General features: G+C 41.2%; 1 protein-coding gene across 1 annotated transcript in view; it reads right to left on the bottom strand.

The window, feature by feature from the left end:
* Positions 1-18568, bottom strand: part of fhdc1 (FH2 domain containing 1) — a 42784-nt gene that overhangs the window by 6414 nt on the left and 17802 nt on the right. Inside the window, exons 2-9 of the mRNA XM_078263673.1 lie at positions 17388-18222; positions 15528-15589; positions 11554-11656; positions 11332-11417; positions 8582-8682; positions 2576-2646; positions 1498-1605; positions 667-737 (exon numbers count right to left, since the gene is read on the bottom strand). Coding sequence (XP_078119799.1) covers positions 667-737; positions 1498-1605; positions 2576-2646; positions 8582-8682; positions 11332-11417; positions 11554-11656; positions 15528-15589; positions 17388-17882 — 1097 coding nt within the window. The 5' untranslated portion in view covers positions 17883-18222. The remainder of the gene's footprint in view (positions 1-666; positions 738-1497; positions 1606-2575; positions 2647-8581; positions 8683-11331; positions 11418-11553; positions 11657-15527; positions 15590-17387; positions 18223-18568) is intronic.

Raw genomic sequence — 18568 nt, 5'->3', positions numbered from 1 at the left:
AAACAAATACAAATCTTAAAATCAAGTTCATAAAGTCATTTTCTTTGCATTCATTTGATTCCCAATCAAGATACACTGGTAAGAATTGCTTGCCATTGTTAATATGTACCTTAAAACAGTTCTGAAATGCAAAATAATAGAATTTTAATCATGTGATAAAACATGCGATTAATCGCGATTAACTATAGAAATTCAATGATTAATCGCGATTAAGAACATTTTATCGTTTGACAGCCCTAATAAAATGTTATAACCTCAGTTTGATCAAATGGTTGTTTACACTTTTGGTCATTTACAGAACACAGAAATTAAACATGGACGTACTACATACTTATAATTCATTTATGACTAGTTTTTCAGAGGTTTGGAGTTATTATAGTATATGAAGTTGTTACAGTACTCCTCACTCTTCTTAAATGTGAAGGCTGCAGGACCAGTAGTACTGTCAGCAAATCACAGTTTGTAACCAATGCTACAAACCCCCCCGTTTTCAGTGGTGAAGCTCTGGAAACCAAATTAGGTTTGGTGAAACTGAACAACCCTTGGTGGAAAAAAGATTCCTTCCAGCCTGCTTGATACCACCATTCCCAACTTCACAGTCAAGATACAAGTGCATTGACAAATTAACGGCACGCTTTTTAGGGTGGTAAATGCTGAAAAGTTTACCTGGATGCACTCTGGACATCCTGAAGTTTCTCTGTAAACTTGAGCAGCTTCTCGTCTTTTTTCTTTGCCTCCTGGGTGGAGAGACACATCATTCAATTTATATCCAATTAGTTTGTTGCTGTACATGATGAAATGGCATCATTGCAGTGTGAAGGACCACTCTCTGTTGTTGATTATGTAAGTGCTTGGCCAGCCTCTCTTGGCTTTTTTCTGTTTCCTGTCACCATCTGCTCTCCAACCGCCATCCTGTAGTCTGTTTACTCAAGCACCACTGCTGTGAACGATTTATACAAAACTAAATCCTTTTGGCTGACAATAGACTGCCTCTTATTGGACTGAAACATGTGCCTGACAATATCTTTAATTATTATTTCACATAGTTGAAGTTTTGCGTGATTTACCTGCAGTAATCATGATAGACCACAGACTTCCTGGATGAAATCGTGTCTAGTTATCCTAGAGATACCTGAGCAATGTCTCCAATAAAGTTCCTATAGTACAGTAAAAATTCATAGTATCTCAGATAAAATACACATTCAGTACTTTTAATTCTTCACATGTGGAAAGAGTTCCAAATATGCACAAGACAAGTTTATGTTATTCTTATTCGTATATACAGTAGAGATTTGACTTAATGCAACCCAATAAGGAACCCAGCAACAAACGGTAGCCATGTGAAGCTTTCAACTTTCAATTTTATGCTGACATTGTGTCAGAGAAGTGTTGACATGGTCATTTTTCTGATGCCCACATTGCTGCGTTGATTACATACGATAGTACAGCTCCTAATGGTAATGTGTGCATCATATTGTAACTGAAACCTTCACTAACCATGGCAACAAAGTGCAGGAGGTTCATCCCGGGTTTGTTGGCCTTGGTGTCGGCCAATGAGAGGAGGGAAGACAGCTTGAAGCCCACAGCGTTGCCTGCGTAGCTGCCCTGTGAACCGCAGAGGGACAGAAACATATCAAGATGTTGAAGGATAAGGCTGGGAATATTCTATATTTGCCTAATTAACAAATCCCATGAAAAGACCAAAACCAACAATGAATTGATCTGCAAGTATAGCCTAAGCCTGGAATTATAAAAGGAATCGGTCGACATTTTAGGAAATCTCTCTCTTTTTGTCTGTACACCAATTATAAAGCTAGAGCAAGCTTAGCTTAGCATGGAGACTAGAGACAGGGGGAAACAGCTAGCCTGGCTCTGTCTAAAGTTAGAAAAATCACCCTACCAGCACCTCAACAAAATAAAACAAACTAGAGCACAACATGTTTTTAAGCTAACTGTCTCCTAGATCTAGCTTTATTGATGTACAGATATGAAAGTTGCCTCAATATTCTTATCTAACTCCCGGCGAAGAAAGTGAATAAGCGTGTTTCCCAAAATGTCCAGCTATTACTTTAAATATGAAGCTTCAGCCAGGAGATGGTAAGCTTAGCACAAAGGTCGGTTAAGAAATATTCCAGCGAGCTTCCGTGAAGCAACAAATTGTTGATTTTGTGCTTCAGTTTTTGTGTCAATTAAAAAAACAAAATACAATGTGTTCATTAATGAACTTTAGAGGTGCTGGCTGAACCATGCTAGCTGTTTCCTCCCGTTTCCGGTCTTCTTCCTAAGCTAAGCTAAACATGCACTATTTACTCCTGTTTCAGTAACAATTGTCAAAAACTACATTGCCCAGCTGGTTAAGGAAATTACTTAGTCTTTTGTCTTTTAAATTAACCAATATATTTGTTTAATTTAAGATGTATGTCCTCAGTAGGAATGAAAAGGCTTGGGGCGCAGTGTCACCAAAATAACATTATTAGTTTTTGTCGTTGGAAATGGAAATGTATAAAATAATGCCAGCCAGATTAGATATGAGAGTGATGTTAATGTATTAAGTGAACATAGCCGATGCACTCACAGCGTTCATGATGTTTCCAGCCTGCAGCACCAGATGCAGAATGGCATGAAGCTCCTCGCAGCTCATCAGCGCTATAGGATGAGATCAATATAAACTCAGTTAAGAGAATCCAGAGCAGATCACAGGCACCCATTACACACTACTTCACTTTCATTTACCAGCACCACCACACAGAACAACTGTCAGCAGTAAGAATGACATCCTACTTCATAGAAAGTTACCGGAAATGTATTTTTGCATTTTAGACCAGACGCCCTTTTAGTCTCACAGTAAGGGTAAATGTTACATACTGTTGAAAGTTTCAATTAAATGGTGTCACAAAAGTTCAACTTCATGTGTCCCATGCAGTGTTTAACTGATGGCTCTGCAATGCAGTGAAAAGGTCAGGGTACTGTAGAAGAGGGTTTAAGAAAAATCCAATAAACTACAGAGGCAAGACAGTGTGACTCAGCTAAAATGACACAGGCTCAAATGATGGTTGCAAAAGAAGCAACTTTTCATCAAACCCTATCATCGGGTATAGGCTACATTGGTTTGCCAAATGAAGCTTAGCGAAAGTTCCATCAGGAAGACTCCTTTTATACACTTATTCATTCCCAAATCTCTCTGCCTCTCTCTCTCCGGCTTCTATTCTGTGGGCATTCACTCTAAAGGCAGCTACACACAGAGCCGACGGCCAACCGTTGGCAGAAAAGGCAGTTGGACTGATCAGTCTCCCCGAGTTGGTAAAAAAAAAGCCTTGGAACACACCAAAGCGACGAGACGTAATACGTCTCCATAACAGCAGGCGGCGCTAATCTGTATTGTCGCCCAACAAATGAAAACCGGCAGCTGATTGGACGAATGCGTCACCTGGGTCTGGCTGCTGCTTCCGGATTTTGGATTTTTCAACCAGCCATTAATGAGGACTCATTCAGAATACGATCTCATATTGTACTAAAATAGTTCACCGAAACGTGTTTCTGAAAACATTTTAAGTGAGAAATAGGCCATGCAGTTGCTGAATCTGTCTTCATTTCAGATTGACAAAGGTCAGTTTGAAAGATTTTTTGTCAGATTTTGAGAGGCTTAGTCACGGTCATTCCGCTTGCCATTTCCAGATGAGTCCTGACTGCCCTGTCTCCAACTGAGCTTGTCAGGACGGCTAAAATGAAGGCCGACAGCTCCTCCAACGGCACGGAACGCACCGAACAGACTTGAGTCACTGACCTCGCCAGACTGTCCAATGGCCGATTATCGGCCCAGTGTGTAACTGCCTTTAGTAGTCCAACAAGATCTCTCTTAGCCATTTGTATTGTTGCTGTCAAACTGTTCGCCTCTCTGCTGCTGTCGATTATTTATGTAATTTCAGTACGAACTGATGTGACCCTCCTATACTCCTTCACCGCCATTCTTCATCATATAGGCACTCAGTCCCCGGGCGAACATACTGAACTAATCACAGCATTTATTTATTTATTTTAGGTTTTTTTAACAGGGACAATGCACACTGATAATACATATAAAAATGTAAAATGTGCCAGAATTAGCCAAAAGGCTATTTTACATCTGCTGTCCCTGGACAGATCGTACAATGTCACACCTAAAAAGATAAAAGGATTATAATAGTACATACAGGTTTAGCCAAATACAAGTAAAACTGACTATAAATGTAAAAATTTTAAAAATGACAAGAATCAACATATAAATTAAAGCTGCAAGCAGCGATGAACGGGCCCTCGCCTTCTTGCAGTCGGGGGTACTGGCAGACGCAACATCACATGTAGACCACACATTCTAAGTTTCATGTAAATCGGAATAACTTTTGCCAAAATACAACCGTTCATGTTTTAACAGCCACCTACAGGAAGTTGTTCCTCCATAACTTGCACATTGTTTTAGCTATCAAAATTCTTTTGATAACTTTTAGTCACGAGTGTCCACCGAGTCTATATCCAAGTTTTCGTGCAGATTGGACTCACGGCCCAGGAGGAGTTAGACAAAGTAAGTTTCCCATATATCGCAATGTGGCTAATTAATAAAAGAAATTGTTTGGTGGCCATCGGAATAAATCTTGGTAAGATACGCAACTTCCTGTTTCGACAGCCCCCTACAGGAAGTTGGTCCTCTGTAACTTGCGCATTGTGTTAGCTATCAAAATTCTTTTGATAACTTTTTGTCATGAGGGTCCACCGAGTCTACGTGCACATTTTTGTGCAGATGGGACTCACGCTCTACGAAGAGTTAAAAAAAAGTAGGTTTCGCTCAAAGCGAATTTGCTAATTAATTAAAAAAATTAAAATGGCTACTAAAGGCCGATTGATGCCATATTTGGCACACAGCCTCATTGGCACATGAGGAACAACTGTCTAAGTTTTGTGTCCATCGGAACAGCCATGTGCAAGATACAACTGTTCCTGTTTCGACACCCACCTACAGGAAGTTGGTCCTCTGTAACTTGCGCATTGTTTTAGCTATTAAAATACTTTTGATAACTTTTTGTCACGAGGGTCCTCTGAGTCTATATGCCAGTTTTCGTGCCGATCGGACTCACGCCCCAGGAGTAGTTAGACAGAGTTGGACTGATTAAAGAAAAAAAAGAAATTAAAACAGCGCCATCTAATGGACGATTGACGCAAAGTTTGGCACAGATGCTAAACCGGCCATGACGAACAACCTTGTCAATAATTGTTGCCAAGATAACGCAACTTCCTGTTTAGACAGGAAGTTGCTGTAACTTGCACATTCTTTTCTGCAATAGCGCCACCTAGTGGTGGATGTGTGTAATTTTTTTTATCTTTGCAATTTTCACCAGTTTTTGTGAGTTTTCGTGCATGCTAACCCCCTCAAAAATGCGACGAGGAATTGGTAAAAATAATAATCTGATCAAAAACAATAGGGTCCTTGCAGTTTCACTGCTCGGGCCCTAACAAGAACAGATGGTCATTATCAACATCAATACCAACACACACATACACACACAAGCTAAACGTTCGGTCCATGTAACAGACAAACAGGACAGGAAAGACAAGATAACAGCAAGATTTTGTGTCTACATATAATGTCGACAATCCTGATTACCTGTTAGCCACTTCTTTAAGTTAAATTTAAAAGAAACGTATGTTTTAAAATTGAGGTTCCATTCACGAGCAGCGCTGACTGAAAAAGCTGTTTGACCAAATGCACTTTTCCTCAACGGGACAATGCAGTCACCTCTTGCTGCACTCCTTGCAGATCTGTAAGTGTTTGGTACTATGTATACAAACTGGTTCAATACATGAGGAGCCAGTCCATGTAGAATTTTATACATAAGACAGAGATCTGTATAGCTAATAAAATTTTCGAAACTTAAAAGATTGTATTTTCTTAAAACATGACAATGATGATAGTATATGGGTTTCCTGTCAAGTACTTTAAGAGTTTTTTTTACATAGGGAGAGTAGTGGTTTGAGAGAAGTGTTGCTTGCTTGTGACCAGGTTGTCAAACAGTAGGTGATATGGGATAAAATCATTGAGTGCATAAACATCATTGCAGCCCTTTTTGACATGCAATTGCGGACATGTCTAAAGTTTGCCAGGTTGAACTTAATGCAATTACAAACCTTCTTAATATGTGATTTAAAATTAAGATTGTTATCAATGTATACTCCAAGGTATTTCAAATTTGAGACGACTTGTAGTCTCTCCCCTGCTACGACTACATCCGGTTCTGCACAGCAACTTTTAGATTTACTAAAAAACATACAGTTTTGGATACATTCAGTTGAAGGCAATTGTGATTTAGCCATTCTGTTATCTTTTGCATTGAGTTTGTTAGCAGATCAGCAGCTTGAGCTGCATTGTCAGCATGTACAAAGATTACTGTGTCATCTGCATACATTTAGGTGTTGGCATTAAGACAAACATTTGGCAGGTCATTTACGTACAAAGAAAATAAAAGTGGACCCAAGATCGAGCCCTGCTGGACACCTGCAGACATGGAAATAACATCTGATTGATGATTCCTAACTCTAACAAACTGAGTCTGATGTGTTAAGTAAGATTCTACCCATTTAATGGTGCCTGCGGAGAAGTTAAACGTTGAATGATGATTAATGATTAATAGTATGAAATGCTTTTTTTAAATCTAGAAAAACAGCACCAACAACCCCTCCTCGATCCAACAGTGACTTGACTTTTTCAATGAAATAGCAATTGGCTGTTTCTGTTGAATGATTAATACAGAAGCCGAATTGATTTGGATGTAAAGGATTGGAAGTTTTTCGGCCACCTTGGAAAACACTTGCAGGATACTAATGGGTCTGTAGTTGCAGATGGACAAGCGATCACCTCCTTTAAATACAGGAAAGACTGCAGCTAATTTCCACACATTTGGGAACAATCCCCGAGCAAATGAAAGGTTAACAATTTTCGTAATTGGGTAGACTAATGACTCAGAAAGGTCTTTCAACATAATAGTGTTCATACCAATGACATCTTTCGCTCAAGATGGCCTCAGAGATCGAACCACTCTCATAACATCTGCCTCAGTGATATATTCTATATTGAAAACTGGTTCTGTCTGTCTGACTTGGCAAGGAGTATTCTTATATTCAGAGGAAAAATACTTGATGATATTTTCTACTGAGTCAATAAAATGATTATTGAGAGCATCAGCTACTTCAGCTGGCTTGTTTATTAATTTTCCACTAACAACAAGTTCAAGTGATTTGGCAATGTTAACATTATGCCCCATTAGTTTTCTTAACTGGCGCCAAATAATTTTAGTATTACTTCCTGCTTTTTTAATTATGGTCAAAAAGAAGTTGGCTTTGGCCATCCTTATCTCTTTAATTACCCTATTCCGCAGCATAGTGAAAGTATGTCCATCTCTGCTTGCTCTAGATTTAATGGCAGATTTTAAAGCCATATCCCATTTTTTTATTAGATTTAAGATTTCTGTGGTTATCCAAGGAATGGTGTTCTTTTTTTCCTATGTCGTTGACTGCATGTGAAAGCATTAATTGATCGCTTCAGTTGTTGTGTAACTCTTTTCATACAAGTACGTTCTCCCAGTTGATGCTCTGAACAGCACTTATAAACTGATCCTGCATATTTTTCAGAATATTTAAAGATTCCTGTTCTTGGACAAGCGGAGTGAAACGCTTGTTATTTAGCTTCCTGGCTATCAGGATCACATTATGGTCAGATAGTCCAGTCAGCATATTAAAGGATTTGACAATTCACTTTGGCCTATTGCTAAATATTAGATCTATTTGTGTTCTTGTAGAATGTGTTACTCTGGTAGGCCCATTTATCAACTGTAAGTTGTGACAGCATCACTACCCCCCTAAATATATTAGGACAGGATGGTCTAAGCACCAAAGACTCTTCTCAAAACTCTATGCAAAAATTATTGTTTACTCTAAATGAAGTCTCTCCTTAATGAAATACCTGCTAAATGAATGTCACTCCTACCAGCCTTAGCTGTACTTTGTGTTTACTGCTAATTTTGTTAGCATGCTAACACAGTAAACATTATCTGCATATGTTATCTGCCATGTTGCCATGCTAATGTTAGCAATTAGCCAAAGCACCACAGTCCCCAAGTACAGCCTCACAGAGCTGCTAGCATTACTGAAGACTGTCTTAGTCTTGTCACGGTCATGTTTAATGTGAATTTGACAGGAAACCATTAAAAATGGCACAACTTTCTGTTGCTGTCATTCCATAGCAAGACTGATAAAGGCTGACTATCAACTTTTGCAGACTTTTATGGTAAATTTCCTAATTTAAATAATGTATTATTTATAGATTTAGAAAATCAACAGTATATGATGACACAGCCTTGTCTTTCCATTCTGCCCCCACATCACCATATCTCAGGTGACACATTTCTACTTCTTGTGCAGCACCCCTGACTGCTCAAATATCTGGGTCACCTGTCTGAGTATGTACAACTGTGTGTGTGTGTGTGTGTGTGTGTGTGTGTGTGTGTGTGTGTGTGTGTGTGTCTGTGTGTAGGCAGCAGAGCCCGTGTGTTATTACCTTTAGTTGCGATGTGGACGACATCGATCTCGCGGCTCATTAGAGCACAGGAAGGAAAGAACTCTTCGCGGAGGACTATGGCCTCGATCCGAACCTCGAACCTGTCGGGAGACAGAGCAGAGAGCGGTTAAATCTGTGATCTGAGGGGAATCTCTTTCTGTGGGTTGTGATGAGATGGAAATGGGAGTTGACAGACCTCTTTTCAAGGACTTGTTGAGGTTCTGCAGAGAAGCTTAAACATTATTTTTCAAATGTTTCAGGATGGTGGATGGGGAAACAGGAGGGATTGTTGGTGGTAAATAACTTTATTTTAGGCTGAGTGGCAGTGGGAGCTGATGGATGCACCTCTAGAGTCTGGATCGGGCCAAATCTTTCTGTCCGAGCCTGGCCCGCATCCGACAGAGCAGTAACCGAACCCGGCCCGAGCCCGACAGGCATTAAGATATTTATGTCCGAGCCCGACCCAAGCCTGACACATACATGACACATGTATGTTTTTGTGTGGAAAGCCCGCTTTTATTAAGCAACTATAGGAAGGCATTAGGAAATGTCAACAGATGAGCGCATCAGCGCACACGGGGGAACAAACACACGTTAATAAGCTGTTAAAATGTTCAATGTGTTAACCTTTCCCGCATGCTTCGTTTCCGACCGTGATCAGAAAACCAGGGGAGACTCGTTACCTCCAGGGCCGACGTTATAAAATGAATAACGTCGGGGTTAAAATCCTGTTTCTGGTAAGCAAATGAATGAACTTGACTTTCAGTCTTAGGTTTATTTCGGACACCGCACACACTGTGTACAAAACTTATTCCACCAACTCTGCTTTTTCTAAATATCTGTCTGCACCCGCTCGGGTCGGGTATCCATGCATCATGCACCGCCAGATAGTCATGAGTCAGTAAAGTTACTTAATTTAATAGTAGCGTCGTATTTTGTTTTATACAGTCATTGCATTACTTCTCCATCATACGCCCAATAGTCATCGCATCATCTCCTTTACACTAATCCTACTTTAAAGGGATACATCACCGATTTAGCATTAAGCTTTGTATCAGCAGAAACATGGTAGTACTTTTGAATGACCGTGCTTCCCTCCCTCATGTCCCCCTGAGAGGAGAGATCTCTGTATTGTGGGTCTGGAAAAATGTATACCGATGACGCAAAAATCGTGGTTTTACGTCATCGGTATACATTTTTCCAGAGGCAAAGGACTTCAGCCAGTACTTCTGCATAGCCCATAGGGGGTTGGACTGTCGGCTTTTTCCGGAGATTGCCGAGGTAAAAACGAGTGTCAGCCATCTTGAATCATCGCTTAGCTTCTCAGCAGAAACAGATTTATTCATTTCGAAGGAAATTTTAGAACAACAATTATGTGCATTCAAACTACCGCACACATGTACCACCGGGATACATTGCTAGCCGGTAAGGGGACATCCTCAGCGGTGTGCGGAAAGTGGGATGAGGGTAGGAGTTGGAGCTAGGTGGAAAGCTAACACTAGCTAGCCACCTGTGCCAGGCTTCACCTGCTACGGAGACCAGCACCTCAGCCTGCGGTGCCGCCAGCCGGAATACTTGACAGGCTTCGTCTGCTACGGAGACCAGCACATCAGCCTGCGGTGTTGCTTGATGACGCTAACCGGTAAGGGGGTATCCTCAGCGGTGAAACGCGGAGGATGTCCCTAGCTCATACTCCTAGCTCATACGCAGGAGTATGAGCTAGGTGGAAAGCTAACGCTAGCCGGCCACCTGTCCCATCAATCCTGCTTGCAAGTCTCTCTTTGGACAACAAACTGGACTACATCCAACTTCAACAAAACTCCCAACGCGAGTTCAGAGACTGCTGTGTTTTTGTTGTTGTGGAAACATGGCTGAACAACAGTGCTGCTCTGTCACCGGGTAAGACTAGCTAGTGGAGGTGGGCTTTTTTAACACGGACTGTTGCAGAAATGGGCTGCTTGTATCCAACTAACTGCTAACCGCTGGTGGAGTTTGTGACGGTTAGATGAGACCATTCTACATTCCACGCAAATTTACGGCTGTGTTTATACTCTGTTTACAGCCTACCAAGCGCTAGTGCTAGTATGTGTTAGCTGAACTTTACAGAGCATATAATGTGTTTCGTATGTCGTTTTTATATATTTTAATTGTGTAACCACTTGAGCCACGGTGAACCGTTGTTTCGTGTATATGGTTGAAATGACAATAAAACACAGTTGAATTGAGTTGACCATCTCACTGTCTGTCTGTCTGTCTGTCTGTCTGTAAATGGTAGGCGTGGCTTGGGAGCGGACTCAGAGCAGCGAAGCAAGTGCATTCTGGGATTTGGTGTCTTTCATCCACATGAGCCAAAAACACATTTCCTGGCTTTTCTCGGCCTAGAAAGCACCAATTTCAATTTTCGTTTTCACATTTATCTTGCAAATCTTTGCAGGTAGGGTCATTTTAAAACTTTGGGAAGGGAATGCAGATGTCAATTACCCAATCTTTGCTAACGCTGGTGCATTACAGTTTAAATGGTCAGTTAATGTGCATTTGTCCCAGAATAATGAATAGATACAAACAACACTTTTATAGGAACACGTGTGAATGAGGAGAGCGGTTCACTGGAAAGTCCCCACTAAATGTGAATCCATCCTCACAAAATGATACAGGACAAACCCTTTCTTCTTTCACTGACTGTCAAATGAGTGACTTCACATTTCCCTTTGACTGAAACTACACTGTACACACCATTGAAATGAACTTACCGAGGCACCTGGATCAAGAGGAACATAAAGGAATCAACCAGTGTCAGCTTGTCTGGGTCTCCTTTAAACGCCTGAAGTTTCTTGATCTGTTGGGGAGGTGGGAATAGAGAGAGGAAGCTCAGCAGGCTCTATTGTTTTCTATCTACATTCACTGTCTTTTATCATCAGTTTTGGTCTTTGATTCAAAAACTAAAAGCCACGTAGACATTCATAAACACAGACCTCCTCTACGTCAGGCAGGAGCTTCAGCAGGTCTCTGAGCAGCTCTGCTCCATAAGGCTTTCCTTCTCCTTGTCGTATGTCTTCAACAATGGCACGGTTGGACCTGAAACACAAACCATTCATTTCAATATAACTTATTGATAAATAGCACAGGTGCTCTATTATAAAGCCCCCCTTTTTTTTTAAAAAAAAGCACTGAATCCAACGGTTACCCACAGAGTCAGACGTCCCTGTCAGGAAAAACAAACCCAAAAATACTGACAGTGACAATATTCAACTGTATTTCATTGCTCATTTCTTCACATGACATTCCCAGTTTAACACGTATTCTTGATCATGTCTTCTTACACCCAAGTCTGTAGTACTGCAACACAATTACATTTGGACAGCACAAAATTTTGCCTGGTCTGAGTCTCGATTTCTGTTCATTCAGATGGTAGAGTCAGAATTTGGCGTAAACCGAATGAGAACATGGATCCGTCGTGCCTTGTTATCACTGGGCAGGCTGCTGGTGGTGGTGGTATAATGGTGTGGGGGATGCTATCCTATCAATATGGGCCAACATTTCTAAAGAATGCATCCAGCACCTTGTTGAATCAATGCCACAAAGAATTAAGGCAGTTCTGAAGGCGAAAGGGGGTCAACCATGGTATAAGTAGGGTGTTCCTAATAATCCTTTAGGTGAGTAGAAGAGGCACATGTTGTGTGTGTGTTTTTTTAGCTTAAATGTATGGATTGCTGCATGATTAAATCTGCTCTTCGAAATGGTGTTGTGAAAACTGACATAAAGCATTTGTAAAGAGAGGGAGGTAGAGGATAAGAGATTATTGTTCAAGCCAAATAAAACAGACAGTTTCATTCCCATCACGGCCTTAAAAGAGCTTGGATAGACATGAAATTATCTTGATTTAATAATAGAGTTCAGAAGCTGAGCAACAGTGCCAGAAAATATCTGTTTTAAAAACAATAAAAACTCGAAGCCTTTGTTATAAAAACGTAACGAGAGGAGTCAGCTACAAGTTGCCCTGTGTGTGTACTGCTGGTTAACTGAAGCTAAACATAATTTTGTAGAAAGCTATGTTTTTATATATTTTACATTGGTATTATTTTCTCTTTCTGTAACTGTCTTCCTTATTTTTTTATAGTATAGTAAGAAAACATGGATTTTACACTCAAAATAAACTTTCTTACTGAATTTATTCATTACATTTTGAAATCTGGGTACATACGACATACATATTTATTGAGTATGGTGTGGTGTTCTGTTGTCTTCTCCATAGCAACAGCAGCTAAGGCTCATGAGTATTGTATATTTAGAGCCATTCAACACAGCAAATGGATAGTGATGACAAGTGATTTCTCAGAAACAGAAACCTTTGGTTTTTTGTTACTATAGAAGAGTATCATGCTGTATTTTCGCCTAAATGTATTGAATGCTGAAAATGATGAATTTATATTGTAAAAACTGGCTTAAAGCATTTACAAATCCAAGTAGGAGAGTGTGGAGGATCATACATAGGACAGAGGATAAATACATATTAGTTTAAAAGGCACACACATAAACAATCTACCTACCTACCTACCTACCTATCTGTGATGAGGTCACTGCTCATACTGAGTGCAGTATGGCTGACAGTCAAATGTCATTAAAATACAGTGGGGAGCCATGCAAATACACCGTCATGCTTTTGCATAGATACCTAGCACACTTTGTGTACTCAGCTCCAGACGACTTAAGTAACACAATGCTGAGCCCGGGTCAAACACATCTTGAGTTTTCCTCAACCAGTGAATGTTAAACAATGGAGAACTAAGAAAGCCAATTAAAATAACTGACACATATTTTTGACCCTAATCTCTCTCAGTTACAAAGGATTTTCATGTATTTTTTTTTCCTCAGTCAGGCACTAAAACACAAAATGAAAGTGAGAATGTTTGTCAGTGTTGGGTCTCATATCTCCGAGACAAATGCGTAACCAGCTAAAACACACTGTAGTCAAATGTGGTACATGAAGTAGGATAACAACAGTTAAGTGTTCGGTCTAATTCCCTTTCTCCCGAGTCTCAAATTACATTGGGATCAATCGCGTTTTCCCAAGTGTTCTTTAGCCATAGAGAAAACTGTGTGATCACTGCCCTGCTCATAATGGCCAAATAAATCTCTCTCTCTCCTCAGGACTTGTGAGGACACTGTGTGGCCACAAGCCGACAAAATGTTTGATAGAGCCTGCCAAATTGTACATACATTCACCACCATCCTTCCTCCTAGATACTTTGTACTCATTCTTCACTGTTGTGGCCTCAAAATCTAACACAGTAACATTTCAAAAACTGTTACACAACCACATTGAGTTTCATTACATTCTCTCACAGAAATATCATGCGTATATTGGATCTGCAGACAGGTGACAAATTAAGGAAAAACCTGGAGAAATGAGTGGAGAAACCACTTCACGGTCACCAGCTCTCATCTCAATAAATAGCTGTGGGATATCAGAACCCATTGTTTTCTATGCAAGGCCGCCCACCAGCAGTGTGACAGTACAACACCTGAAATTGCTCAACATCCTCCCGGATCCATTCTTCATATGTTTACAATCCATCTATACTTTTGTCATCCTGGTTGTCCATACTGTCATTTTACTATGTTGGTCTATTCTGTGCAAACAACATCTACTGCATGTCCGTCTACCTGAGAGAGGGATCTCTCCTCGGTTTCTCTTCCTGAGGTTTTTCCTCACTCAAAACGAGATGTTACGGACAGAGGGTGTCGTATGCTGTACAGATTGGAAAGCCCCTCGAGGCAAATTTGTGATATTGGGCTATATAAATAAAATTGACTTGACTAAAAGTTCTTATCTCAAAGATGTCTGCTTAGGTTATCTTTGGCAGCACGGATGGTGAAAAGCTCTACCTACCCTCTCTGGCGAAGCAACCATTGCTGGGTGATATAAAACACGTCACTAACTGTGCGCCGCTTGTGATTTTTCACTGGGAATGTCACCACTGACACCCAGTTCATAATCCTGCAAATGCATAGGCTCAATCACCATTGTGTTACCTGATTCGGAGATAGAGTGATTTAACAGCTATTATTTCAATGAAAATCTTCAAGATTATTACTTTAAGTGGAAAGCAGAACAGTGGTACATCCGCCAAGGCATGCCCTATCTCACAACGTTAATGCAGTGGGAATTTTCCTAGGAACTAATCTGTCAGATTATTCAGACACCACATGAATGCAGCACAAATGCCCAGTCTCGCAATGCTAACGAAAGTGAAAAATAATCTGTGTATCTTCCCAGTGATTCAGATCTGCTCTCAAAAGTATTGGGTTCTTCCTTAGCCCATGCTACACCCTTCCACTAAGTTTCACGAACATTGGGCCAGTAGTTTTTCCTGTAATCCTGCGGACAAACAAACAAACGGGCAAACTGAGCTGAAGTCATTACCTCCTTGGCGGCGGTAATAAAGTGAGGACAAGTGAACGACAGAGTGTGCTGGATGTTCTTTCACAGTCACAGTTTATGATCTGACTGGACCCGCCAGTCCAATCAGTGCTATTTCCCATTATCGATGTGTCAACTCTCCATAAAAGCAAAAGTCATGTCATCCCATTTGCTCCTCAGAACAGGACAACCCAGCAACTGTACCTTGACTACTTTATCTGTCTGTATGTTGCATCTATTGTTTGCTTTGGTCATCAACTGACACGCAGGAAATGACACAAAGCCACAAGGGGCGGTCTTTAAAACGCACTCTCCACCATCATCATAACACCACCAAATGAGGGAATATCAGGTTTAGACTCCACAGACTTAGATAATCTATAACAAGGAGCATCAAAGCTGGAGGCTTTGGAGGCTTACTAAGACATTTCCTCTTTCATGTTTGTGCTTTAATTTGTCACATACTCCACTGAGCTTCATGGAAGCAGCTCTTCCCTCAGGTAGTGAAGCAGGTGGAAGACTTACTTCTTGAACTGCTTCAGGAAAATGCCCACATTCATCCCTCTCTTGGAGTCAAGGATGCTGATCTGAAAACAGATAAAAGCAGTGATACATGAATGTGCTGTTGTTTTGGTTATGTACCCACACACCCCTCCTTCTTCTAACAACTCCTGGTTGTTGTTGCTTGTGTTACCTATAGAACAGTCCCCCACCACCACCTATAGTCACCCTATGGGACACTGAAATTCCACCGGGCCACACTTGGCTCACGTCTCCTTCATTAACGATGGCTCGTACTGCCTTCCTTTAACAGGTGACTATACAGTACATTTTTTTTTTCTCCCTCACAAGACCTAATTAGAGCTTTTAAATAGCAATTAGAAACGTCTGTGGTTTGAATGAAAGACGGTGAGTACAGGTGAGGTGGGGGAAAGCCAAGTAAAGCAATTACATTTAAATGTAATCAACTTCTACATACCCAAAGATATAATGTATGCAATATAGTGCTAAAATAATTAGTTGATCGACAGAACATTGATTGGCAAACAATATCAATAATCAACTGATTCCAGCTTCTCCGGTATGAAGATTTGCTGCTTTTCTGTTTGATATCATTAGAAATGGAATAACTTTGGGTTTCGGACTAGTTGGTCTTTGAGGACATCATCTCGGGCAGTGAGAACTTGTGATCAGCATTTGTCACATTTTATAGACTACACAATTAATGAATAATTGATTAATTAAAAGTGAAAGCTGTTTGCAGCCCTAATATAATTATATAGTGTGCCCTTGTGACCACGATAATAACGTACGGTTTGGGACAATATATTTTATAAATATGTAATACACAACGATTAGCAACTAGACATACAGCATGCTTCTGTGTGCACAAATGGTGCCATTCCCTCAAACTCCCAAATGAGTGTTTAGTAACTTTAAGTCACTTTAAGATTTGACCAGCTGCAGTCAGCTTATCATGGGGACACAGAGGTGAGTTATTCTGGAACGCAGGTTTTGCTTTACAGTTCACATGTTAATTTACAGGAGTCCATAATGACGCAAGCGTGCTTTTGTTCTGTTTATGAACAACTAATTTCCTACACTCAAAGAAAAGCTGTAACTGAGCACTGTAACCTAACTCGTCCCTGCAGGGATATCCTAATACAGTGGGAGCGGGGTAGAGTTATGCACTCTAGCATTGTATGGTTATGAATCTGGGACTTTCTGATCCGGTCAGTGGTGTGTTCAGGACCTGATGTAACCAGCACGTCTTGCACAGGTTTCCAAAAACAATGGCAGTGGATGTAGGAGTTTGGTATCAGGACTCTTGTGTATTTTCTGAATCTGAGATTTGTAATGACAGCATCGGAGAATAAAACAAGAATATAGTCACAACAATCTAATATTTTTCATTTAAAAATCTTTCAGTTGGCAGAACTTTGTAAGGTAAGATTCAGTCCTGAATCTTGACTGTGACTGACAGTGTGCAAGATTTCTGGTTTATTCTCATTTTACCGAGCTTTTAAGAGTCATTAAGACTTAATGGTGAGCAAAGCCTTTTGTGAATTTCTTATTTACTTTTCGAAATAAGATAAAAAATATAAACCCTAAATCTGTAAAACACGTTCCTCGGTTTGAGCACGTAAAAAGTTGGGGGGATAAAAATCAGCACACAACACAAATTAGGGCACCTTTGAATCCCATAATACTCTCTTTGGTCCAAATTAAATCCAGAGAATTAGTTCCCAGACATGGGCCACTTTAACTTTAAGAGGATTTAAATATAATCACTGTGTCAGCACGCTAAACTCCACCATCACCTGTCTTCTTTGTTAAAAGAAACTTTTTTCCAGTGTTGCAAGTGTCAGTAGGTCAACCGCTCACCTCATCCTTGCTGCTCTCCTTGAAGGAGCGAGACCTGGAGACATGAGTTGAGGTTCCGGCGGCCGGTGGCGCCCCGCGTTCGCCCGTCACTGCCTCCTCCTGCTGCCCGAACAGCTCCTCCACGGAGCGAACATCGATCTGGTACTGCTGCTGCCGCACCACCTGCGTCCAGATGTTGGGCTTCCCGCGCACCTTCTCCTCCGGTATCGGCTTCCAGAAGAAGCTGCGGACGCGGCGCTTTTTCCTGGCGTTGTGGCTGGTGGACGTAGACTCCAGGGGTGGGAGGGGCGGGGGTGCCCCCGGTGGTGGGGGCGGCAGGGGGGGAGGTGGGGGAGCTTCATGCTTAGAGGTGTCGGGGGCATCAGCGAGGGAAGGTAGGGTGGCGTGAGTGTGTCCAGACATAGAGGATGGGTCAGAGGTGGTGATGGAGGAAGTGGTGCCGCTGCTGCAGCTTTTTGGCTCATTGGTTGACGATGGACAACTCATAACAAGCATTACAGGGATAATCAGTCGGCATATGGGCTCTATGGTGAGAGTGCGCACACACTGAATATATCTGATCAGTATTTCCACTTTTTGAAAATGATTTATTATTTTCTTCTTTTTTTTTTTATTAAGGTGCGTCAATACGCTCTGAAGAACATCAAAATGCTGCAGCGTACGTCCCCTCACTGCTGGAAGAAGGTATGCGTCCCTTCATCTGGCCACAATGAAGGGAGCACGTCCTTTGAATCCGTCCATCTCCGTCACTCAGCTGGTCGCCCATCGTGCTGAGCCGGGCCTTTGAAGGTTACCTCCCAGAGGGAGAGGGCGGGCAGCGGCGATGGCCATGGACCTTCGAGAGCAACAAAAACAACACGGGACAGGATTATACAGAGGTAGTCATGCGTCGCGTGTTGTCACGGACAATCTGAAATTAAGGGGTGCGACAGATCAAAAGAGAAGGGGTTCCCAGTCAAAGGGGCTCACAATGAGGGAAATGGCAAATCCGATTTTTTTCTGTTTTTGAAGGGCTTTGAAGTCAGGCTCTGGGGTGTGTAATGGTTAGAGACATTACACCCACAGCTTAGCTTCTGTTACGCAGTCTGGTATCATTTTCATTCTTAAGTAGTTCTCATGTAGTGGGACACTAATAAAGATAACAAGTTATTGCAGGTTAGAACAAATAGTCTCATTAAACA

Source organism: Sander vitreus, chromosome 2, assembly GCF_031162955.1.
Source record: "Sander vitreus isolate 19-12246 chromosome 2, sanVit1, whole genome shotgun sequence".
NCBI lineage: Eukaryota > Metazoa > Chordata > Actinopteri > Perciformes > Percidae > Sander > Sander vitreus.
Note: the sequence above shows the minus strand (reverse complement) of the source record. Positions and strands in the feature narration are given on the sequence as shown.